General features: G+C 36.2%; 1 protein-coding gene across 1 annotated transcript; it reads left to right on the top strand.

Annotated features, from left to right (window-relative positions):
• The first annotated feature begins 318 nt into the window (after positions 1-318).
• On the top strand, positions 319-10639 carry LOC117314953. The gene is made up of 10 exons (XM_033869062.1): positions 319-429; positions 4907-5134; positions 5783-5928; positions 6058-6190; positions 6579-6719; positions 7424-7639; positions 8069-8212; positions 8803-8940; positions 9342-9420; positions 9668-10639. Exons 1-10 carry the CDS (start codon positions 363-365, stop codon positions 10335-10337), a joined length of 1962 nt encoding a protein of 653 aa, XP_033724953.1. The 5' UTR covers positions 319-362; the 3' UTR covers positions 10338-10639.
• The last annotated feature ends 16 nt before the right edge of the window (positions 10640-10655 follow it).

Here is a 10655-nt window from a genome sequence, read left to right as displayed (position 1 = left end):
ATAATAACTTTATTTCTACTTTCTCAAAATCCTACACTGCTGGGTAGTTGCCGTTTCATCTCTTTCGTTCTAACCATATGCTACTTCCCTATTTCTTTATTTTTATAGATCATTTTCATATTTAATAAAAAAAAAAAACATCTATCAAATACTTCTTTCATAAGTTCGTTATGTTTTCAGTCTGAAATACTTTCCTCACCCCCTTTCATGTCTGCTCGGAGTATACGCTGTCTTCGAGAGGTTATAGTTGTCGTATTTCTGCCCTAATTGGTTTAGCTAGCGACTAGTACAAGAGGACATTTCCCCTCATTACAAACCCCGACACAGTACGTCCGCCGTTAGCTCGCGTCACACAGCGTGATATGGATGTATTATTGATTATTACCTACGTCTTCATTATTCAACTGTCTTCGGTTATAGAAGTATCAGGTAAGTAATTATACTTTAATGATCAGAGACTAGATAATTATATTCATGATCGATCAATTCAACATTTAAATTAAAGATACTTTAAAATAAAGCCAGGTTATAATGGAGCTGTAACTGATTGAGGGGGTCATAGTATTACATTAGGATGGTATTTTATCAATGATGCCGGAAAATTGTTGAAGTTGGTTGAATGGTAAGTTAAATATGACGGAAGGAATGCTTACATCTGCGGAATTATTTGAAGAGCATACTTAACTTTTACATTTATCCAAAGGACACACTTGGGAAAATGTAACAATATCAATTTTTGGTTGGTTTTGTACAAATAAATCAGTATTGCAAACAATGGAAACATAACACAACAAATATTACGTTAATTGTATCAGCCATTCTTTTTAAATGGCATACATGTACATGTAATGAATTTACAAGAATGGCAACATCAGGCGACTTTGATTTATTTTATTAATACTGTACTATTTCATTATAATATAGAGCTGAAACGATGGTAAATTATTTTGATTTTACGTGTATTAACTACATGCATATAGCAACATAATATAGAGTGTAACAATAGCATATTATTTAAATTTTTCGTGTATTAATTTGAACAGTAAAATAATTACTGTAAATCACTTACATTTCGCGTGAGATTTTTTCCGCGTTAATACGCGTGGAAAGTCAGTGAGAAATTTAAATTCTTCGAGATTATTTGTACCAAATAACACCTTTGGATGGCGACCAAGCTTTCCGTTACCGATATGGGATTTTCGCAGATTCAATGATTCTAATAATTCATCATTTCTAGATCAGCGAAACCATGTATTCTGAGAGAAGTTCGCAAAATAAAGTATTCGCGATGTATAAGTGGCTAACAGTAGTTGAGTATAGCTTAAAATGTGTCAAATAAGGCGTACCCTGTACGGGGAATGAGTCAAACAAATAAGACGTACCCTGTACAGGGAATGAGTCAAGCAAATACATCAAAAGTAATGTACAGTATCAAAGGCAGAGATTTACAGAAGATAGAATCCCTTCAGTTACTCTTTATCTAGTCGTCAGCTGCCTAAACTAGACTGAACCAGAACATGTTTCTAGTTCACACAACCGCCGTTCGGGTTTGTGGACAGCGTGTCTTTTAATACAGTCTCCCAATGTTAGCATACCAGTAACCTATACAGCTGTGTAATCTGAAGATACTTGGCGGAGCTCCTTAGATTATGACCTCTTAAATACTTGGTCCACCTGATTTTGAAGTGCCTGGGAGTGTGTTGATGCAGCGTCACTCTTTCTGTTTAAATCATGTGGGTTTTTCGTGTTAATAAGTATAACAGATGATGGTTGTTTGCAGTCGCGTACAATCACATGCTTGTATACTTTATTATACTTATTATACTGCCTTCTTTGGAAAGTTGTTGCCCTATAATTATCACAGGATTGCAGGCAAATTAGTCATACTGTGGCGCGTATATTATCTCGTTATGATTGTAGGACAATAACTCTCAAAAGAAACCAGTGTATTACTTATATTAAGTTTCAAGGGCCATCTGTATAGGATAATACTGTTGGATTTAAATAATAGATATCCACAAAGGTGGGGTATCAGAATGGCCTAAGAAGCAAATATGATAACATGTATGTGTTATTGGTAACTTCCATAGTCCTACGTTTACAAATAGGCATTTGAATCCAAACATGTTCATACGCAAGAATATAGCGCCCTTTTTGTGTCAAAAATTAAAAAATGGATTTTATTTTTTTTTTTTTTTTTAAATGCTACAATATTAATTCTTCATATTTTGGAGAAAAATAAACATAAACATGTTAATGATAACATGTTAGATATATTATATGTAAAGCAAGAAGTTACAATTTTGAATACTTTTAGATACAGGAGGTAAAATGTGATGGATTTTGAGTAAAAACATGCTCGTTTTATATTAAGCGAAATTTTTCATAGGTCAAAAATATAACTTCCTATTGCAGTCATTCGTATAAATGTAATTATGTGCTAAAAAAACATCACCAAACAGTAAAAATAAATCGCCTAAAAATACAAATAAGGAATTTTGTGTAATTAAAGTAATTGAATTTGATTGAAAATATTGTTATGCAATGTTTGAAAAGAAAAACGACACGAGGAAAAATGTTTTACATTGAAATATTGTAAAATGAACTGAAATAAAATGTTTATTCTTGGTTTCAACAGCACACAGGGACTGCTACTTACACAATAAACAACTAAAATGAAATTCCTACTTTCAAAATGGCCACCATATAGCCTGATAACCACAAATATTCAATGTTCTTACAACTGTTGCATCAATTTTCTAACAAGAATGCTACATGATAGATTTATGTTGGTTAACACATAACATCACATAATCTGAAATCCAATACGGCTTCCTCGTCCTAAAATGTGATTTGCCATGTCAATGTTAGTTTACATCGTAGTTTTAATTGTCGAAGTCGACCATTCTTGATATCTGGAAGATGACGGTTGGTAGCGAAATATACACTATTTGAAGCTTATCTTAAACCTTTTGACTTGTGCATGTAGTATCCTAAATAATATACATGCATGATACTGGCTACGTGGGCACATACTTCCATGGCTCTCTGTCCTGTTGGACGCTGGCAATAATAATCCTTTATGGAATCAATTGAGTCGGAGCCACAGTAGGTGATTCTCTGGAGCTTGTGATCAGAACTAAAAAATAGAGATATATTTACCGTCAAGTATGACAGTCGCTAGCTTGCCAAACCATGCGTCGGAGAACACTGTGATGTGCTCAATAATGTTGTCTCTTGTAAGATTTCACGTCCAAGGAACAATGGAACAATACTTATGTCTAATGATTTTACTATGGAACGAAATGGTTTTCGATCTACTGGAAACTGACATGTTAAAAAGAATTGAACAATATTTACCCAGAACAACAGCAGCGAATCCTCGTGGTTTGGAGTGTAAATACCAGTGTTGATAGGGGACGAACAACAGGAAAGAATTTCTATTAAGTGAAAAACCCCTACATTAATAGTATTTTTTACATAATGCATTTGATTTTTCTTAACTATACGCATGTATTTATAAGCTATATTTTGAACTACTTTAGTATTGCACGGCTAAAATGACTATTGAACGGTCACGAGCGAACAATTGAACGCCTGTGACGTTTCGGAATTTAGTACTACCCTTTATCGGTAATGTGCTGTAGACACCAAAATTTTCTTCTGCAGAGTTACTTTATGTAAGATATAGCAGCGAACAAATATAAGTCACACAAATAATGAAAATGAAAAATAATCCAGCTCATATGCCATTAATAGGAACATTTGTTTGACCGGATTTGACTTTATAAACGTCGTATAAACTTTAATTTTGTTTTGACATTGAAATGCGAAGGGAGGCTGTGGATTATATAACACAACAAATACATCATAAAGGGAGGCATTCAATCAATAATGATAAAAAAAAACCTCCTATTGAATACTATTAACACATCAGATCATAGTAAGAAGGATGCTTTCAAGACCAATAATCTAACTCTGAAAGGGACTTTTTATTTTAGAAATACATGTATGCATCTTTTACCTCAAACTCGGCAGTTGAAAAATAAAATCCTAAAAGAAGTCTTCTTGCCATGTTCAGAGTTCTTTATAGTGTTCAATAAGAGAATTTTTATTTGTTTAATGCCTCCCTTTATTGTATACTTGTATATGATTCACAACCACCATTTGTATTTCAAGGTCACACTTGCGAGCATAACCGCTTGGTTATTTTTATGCAATACATGTGATCCGCGTGAGCTAATTATGTTATCTTTTTGTTTGTTTTGCCGGAAATTACAAACGACTTAGCAAAGTATTTGTCAACGGAAAGGCTCTTGGCTTGTCACTTCTGCTCATTTGGACCATGGTTGTGATTTACAGGCATGTTAATTATCACTGATGTTACTGGATTTACTATTTATATTAACTTTAAATTCAAACCGTAACAATGTTCTTTCATTCCACATGTCGCGTTGTCAATGGAACATGTTCTTGTGACGTCTTGATTGCTGGAGACCGTTCCCAGCAAAACATGTATTTCATGGAAAATCATCAATCTAATTACAACATTTTAACCAATATATTCCACGTTGAGGATATTTACCTTTTATTCAACAGAATGACATAAATTGCTGCAAGTTATATTGATCAATGGTGTTTTTAATCCGCTTTTTAAATAGAGAGGTCAGCCAAAACGACGTCATAAACATTGCAAGAATAACAATTTAGGTCTAATACGTTTTTATTGTGTTTGGTAAGGTTATATAGTGACAATGCAGTGCAAATGTAACTATTTCTTGTTAATCTTCTGGGAATTTGTAGCGAGATTTGGCTATACAATAGGTGGATACATCGTTTGCCATCATCACCCCTATGTGCTTGACACTGTCCATTAAACATTTCAAACAAATTCAATTGATTCCAGGTTCTAATAGAAAGGTTTACAAGCTAGTAAACGAGGCTCGGACGTGGTCGGAGGCACAGAAATTCTGCGAAGCACAGGGGGGAGATCTGGGAGTTGTCACCGACTTTTACTCTAGTCCAGGGCGTTACCTCGCGCATGCTCTCGAGTCTACTCCTGACCTAAAGGCGTGGGTTGCCGGGAAAGGACACGATGAAGATTGGGATTGGTACGATAAGCAAAGAAAGCAAGGTGAGACTTAATGAAGCTAAGAGTAGAAACGATATGATATGCAATGGAAGTCACATACATGCTGCAATATTAAGTATATTTCATTCATTCTGGGATTTGATATGCCAACGAGCAGAATAGGTTAATATCTGAGAGTTAATTTCCGATGAAATATACTGTAAATTGAAAAAAAAAAAAATTCAAACGGAAAGATCTGCTGCTTCTCTTAAAACATACATGTGTGTATTTCGCTCCTACTTTAACAGAATAACAGAATCTATGATAATGTTGGTCGTTGTTAGTTCATCGTTAATGGAAATCTGGACTCTGCTATATTATTGACTAATCTAAATGGGTCAAAGTTTATTCTCATGGATACTTAATCATGTGGTCAGTACATTTTTGGTTGAACGAGTCCCAAATCATTCAACACGTTATGTTGAAAGTCAAATAGGGAGAATTCATGTCATTTTAACTATCATGTGCCGTATTATATGCAAAGTTAAAAGATGACATCTTACCATTAACACACCAGAAAATGTCGAGATGTTGACACTCTTAGTTGTTGTGAAGAAACACCAAAATGACATAAAATGATGTGAATTACGAATCAATGAGCGGATCTAACAGAGGCATCATTGATACTGTAATTATTGACTTTTTTTCCAGCTGGATCAATCACTCCAGTGTCAAAGTTGATATCATATAGAGGCTGCGTTAAACCAGAATTCATTATGGGTGGAGCGCCCATGCACACCAATAACGCAGAAGATTGTTTTAATACATGTGAGTGGAAAGGAGTTATTGCCTTAAAGGTAAGTAATTAATCAAAAAGCTTACAAAGTATAATATTTGTTATATCGACATACAATTATACGTAAGAGTGGAAAACAACAAGTGTACGTAATATATATTGTATTCAGACTGTATAATATCGTCCCCAGAGCTGGTATTGTATCTGTGAGTGGCAGCTCCGAAACATCACGGTGACCGACGCCGACTTCTGTGATATCATGTGTCCCGGACGAGAGGGCGAAAGATGTGGGGGCATCTACGGAGTTTCTCTTTACCAAATGAGTAAGTTTTATGTGGCTATTTTTCTGATGGGTATGTTTAAATATTTAATGGGGGTGGGGGGCACATTGAGGTACAATCTGACGGTTGTAGAAGCGTATTCACGTACCAAAGAAACATGTCATTTTCATATTCAGCGACCCCGATGACAGCATCTAGAAAATGTGAGCTATTCGTAAATCTGAGGAGCCAGCGTGTTACAAGGAACATATGACATTTATTATAATATTGTAGGGTTCGTAGACAACATTATTATATCAATACCTGTGATATCATTGAAATATATTTTATAGTGTTTTTAATGATAAAGTTGAAACGTACATTATATACTTTTATCACGTTTCCTAAATAAATACTAGTATAACCCCGTATTTTACTTATGAAATTTCAGACTCACGTGCAGTACTTTGGGGAGAGGGCGAACCCTTATCAGCTCGTGGATGTGTGTACGTAAACAGACCATACGAGGATAAGCCCTGGAGCTGGCACGCCTCACACTGTCATATGATTAGGCGCTTCCTCTGCAGATACAGTAAGGAATGGTCGTAAACGATACCTTATCTAGTCTTTGAACATAGAAAAACAATTTGACAGGTTTGTTATATTTCGAGTTTAACTTTAATTGGTATTAATAAGGTATATATTTTCAGGTGGTCTGCCTTTCAATCAAGATAGCTATCTATCTAATGAAACAGGTAAATCACTGATTCCTGTGCCTTCACCAGAGGAAACTAAAACCTCCCTTTCCTGCGACAAGTTCCGTAACTGTTTTTGGAAATGACCTGAAATGCTTTCAACCTTGGCCACTCAGCTTGTTTGTTAAGCAAACATAAGAATTTATTTACGATAAGACATTTACATGTAGATGAACTAAGTATATTGCGTTTTTCAAAACTTCTCGTATCATATTTGAGAGAAGGTTTTCTTCAATTAGATGGGATTTAAAAATATACACAAATATCATAAATATAAAATTTAATATAAAATGCTTGAATTTTGTTTTATTGTTAAAAATTTTTCTGTGACATCTTGGTTTTCAATTTAACAATAGATATATAGATTCACTACCTTTGGCATCAAGCATACCCAGCTTTATCGTTTGTAACCAGGGCACTTTGGTATTGTCTGGGATTTTTAACCTTCGTTATTATGTGGGTTTTTTTTGTGTCTAGGAGAATCATGCTTGTTGTATTATGTTATCAAGTTGATCACTTTAAGCATGTCTTGTTTGTCCAGACGACCACCACATCTGCGGTGTATACCCATCTTGTGTTCGGCCCTCCACAAAACCTGCCACGTGGGAGGACGCAGTAAACCAATGTCTCCGTAACAACGGCACGATAGCAACAGTTGACGTTACACATATGCACGAGATTGACGACATCATTACCATTCCACCCGGACAGTTCTGGGTCGGACTAAGTAAACAAGAAAGCTGGAAATGGACCAACGGTAAGTACCTTGATATGATCAAAACTAATGTGCATCTGGCTAGGGAAAATGCCGGTTTGCTTTTACTAAATATGCTGTTCTGCATTTTTCAATCTAAGGCGTTATGTTCGGTTCAGCGTAGTATCACAATAATGATTCCCAGTTTGAAGAGTAAAATGATTAATATCTGTATTATCTAGAAATGATAACCTATCTACGATAAAATCGCAATTTAAAATTATTTACATTGCAATTGGATATCACTACAAACACAAGATAGAGATAACTGATCAAATGGTAATTTTTCGTATATTTAATGGAGACGAATAGACCTACTGTTCTGTTATTTAACTTATCTAATTCGTGTATATAACTGAGCTTTGTTGAGGTTCAGACTTTAAAATGTGTCCTATGTTAAATCAGCACCGTTTGATATTGTATTTAACTAAGGGGTAACTATTCCGGCTACGTATTTCCATGGCGACCGCTATGACAAATGCACCAGCGACACATGTGTGCTACTACAAAAGAAAGGCGACCTCAAGCTTGCAGGTGACTTGTGTGACAACAGGAGGCCGTTTATATGTCAATTCTGTGAGTGTCCTTCACTTCTTAACGTTTGGTTACATGAAGGTCTCTATAGTGATTATCTATACAGTTAATGGAGAGATTACCTACATGATAACGAATAGCAAGTATAATGTCTACATAGGCTTTGTCTGAGGAGAATAAGTCACACCCTCAAAATGAGAGTAAGGGTGGTGAGATCAACGGTGTCAGTTACACAGCATTATTCTCTATGGCTTCCCTCGTATCTGATTATGTTTGGCTCCGAGTTTCTGTATGAACTGTATAAGCAGAAAGTATACCCATAACATCATTGGATCACTGTCGATCTAACTCTTTATACAATACTCAAACGTTATATAGCTTATGAACGATGTTTATTTTTTAATATTCATACTTCTACGAGTACAAATCTCTCCTACTAGAGAGGTTACGCATGTATTAAAATAGCGTTGATAGCTAATAACAGCGTTGATAGCTAATAACGGCATTGATGTTAGAAAAAGGGGAGGTCTTTTCAATCTTAACATGTAAATGGTTCGGTAAAATTACTAGATGTATATAATATATAATAAATTAGAAATCTAAACAATCGATCACAAATGTACTTTTCCTAGATTTGGAACACCATTCACCGGTCAAAGATCCACCTTTTGACCAGAAGGACGACCCTTCAATCATAGTTAAAAGTCAGGAAAACAATAACTCGACTGGGTACCCCGACGGTGAATCCAGGGAGGAGATGTACAAATCTGGTAACAATAACTTGGTTTTATCTTACCATCATTACGTTAATACACTTGTACCTGTGTTGTTTTATGTAACTTGTCCGGTGTTTTATGTAACTTGTCCGGTGTTTTATGTAACTTGTCCGGTGTTTTATGTAACTTGTCCGGTGTTTTATGTAACTTGAGTCTAGGTATTAGGTGGATTCTTTTTTGTGAAAATGTTTTGACAAGAATTTTGTTGGTTTTACTTGTAAAAGTAGTGTGTTAAGCATTTCTGATTATCATTTCAAACGGATAAAGGTTTCAATCAGTAGCCCTTTCTTTACAAAAAACGTTACAAGCCAACTTCAACAAAAGTCGTACTTTATATAATTAACTGAAAACAATAGTGATGCATGTACATGATAATACGACTCTGTGTGTTTCAGTGATGTACATGGCGATCGGGGTAGCGTCGGGGATGGCTTTCGTCTTCTCCATATGTGTTATAGCCTATGTCGCTAGACGGTAAGCCTTGGGGTTTTATCAACTCAAATGCCCTATCTCGTTTGAGTTTGTTAGATATTTGTGATGATTAAAGGGATAATACTGCGAACACTGTTGTAAAAATGTTCTTTTAAATCAACAAAATGGGTCGCGTAAATAAAACCTAGATATCATGATTCTGCGAAATATAGCAGGAATATAGCACCAAAACACTGATGTTGAAAACATATGACGTTCACAGTCAAATCATTTTTCTATTGCATTTCAGATGCAGACAGCGGTCAAAATGGAAAGCGAGGGGAGGATTTCGACATCGGCGGGTCAACAATAATGGCGGTGGGTCTGTAAGTGAATCAACCAAATCAGTACCTCACACACAGGAAACTGAACTTCTTTACGACATTCCATGTGACTCCCAACCGTCTGAATCGCCTTTTCGGCGAACACAGCGAGTCCTCCGCCAAGAGTCGTTAAGGGAAACGCCATATACACACTCCCGGCGGGGATCAGATGGGTACCGCAGTTTGTCATGGAAACGAGTCCCCAGTGGCTCTAAAAAGGAAAAGGACAACAAAGACCGGGAACGTCAGTTCAATCGGCCCGAGATACGATCGGTATACACCGGACCAGAAACCGAGAGGACCTTCATGGACGCCAGCTACATGACCCACCAGGTACAGGCCCAATGTCACGACGACCACCAGGCACCACGCAGCGAGTACGTAGACATCGAAACCACAGCCAGACAGCGCACTCGCAGGTTCTCCGACCTGGAAAACGACGATGCCATCAGATTGGCCGACACATATAGTCAACCTGGTCGAAATAGGAGGCCAAGCGACAATATTTTACCCATGGACACCAGTGATCTGTATGCTTGTGTACATAAAGTCATGTCAAACCTCGAAGATGATAGGTTTAACAGAATACCTAAATAATCTGATGTTGGTGTTACATTTAGCTGGATCCAATCGGCGTCATTTGGTACAGATGACGGTTTTTGTAAACCTACGTCAATGGGAGATAACCCAACGCATAATTTCAAAAATACAAATATTTATTGAAATTCACATTGCCTATGTTCACAACTTAGTACACATCCACCAAACATACAATATAAGTACATGTACATGCAATTATAAGCATGAATAATTATTAATAAAAGAAAATCGCTAAGCAAGAACTGATTATAAGGTGGCGTGTAGCACGCCACCTAGCGTACACAGATAGCTAAGGTTATCTCCCTTGACTACACA

The sequence above is a fragment of the Pecten maximus genome, chromosome 2 (assembly GCF_902652985.1).
Source record: "Pecten maximus chromosome 2, xPecMax1.1, whole genome shotgun sequence".
Taxonomy (NCBI): domain Eukaryota; kingdom Metazoa; phylum Mollusca; class Bivalvia; order Pectinida; family Pectinidae; genus Pecten; species Pecten maximus.
This window is presented reverse-complemented; position numbering and strand designations above follow the sequence as displayed.

Bases quoted from the DNA above. Each gene is read 5' to 3' on its own strand.
- LOC117314953 (XM_033869062.1), top strand. From the start codon at position 363: ATGGATGTATTATTGATTATTACCTACGTCTTCATTATTCAACTGTCT. The intron at 5,135-5,782 runs GTGAGACTTAAT...CTTTTTTTCCAG, and splicing joins CGATAAGCAAAGAAAGCAAG to CTGGATCAATCACTCCAGTG. The intron at 6,720-7,423 runs GTAAGGAATGGT...TTGTTTGTCCAG, and splicing joins GCGCTTCCTCTGCAGATACA to ACGACCACCACATCTGCGGT.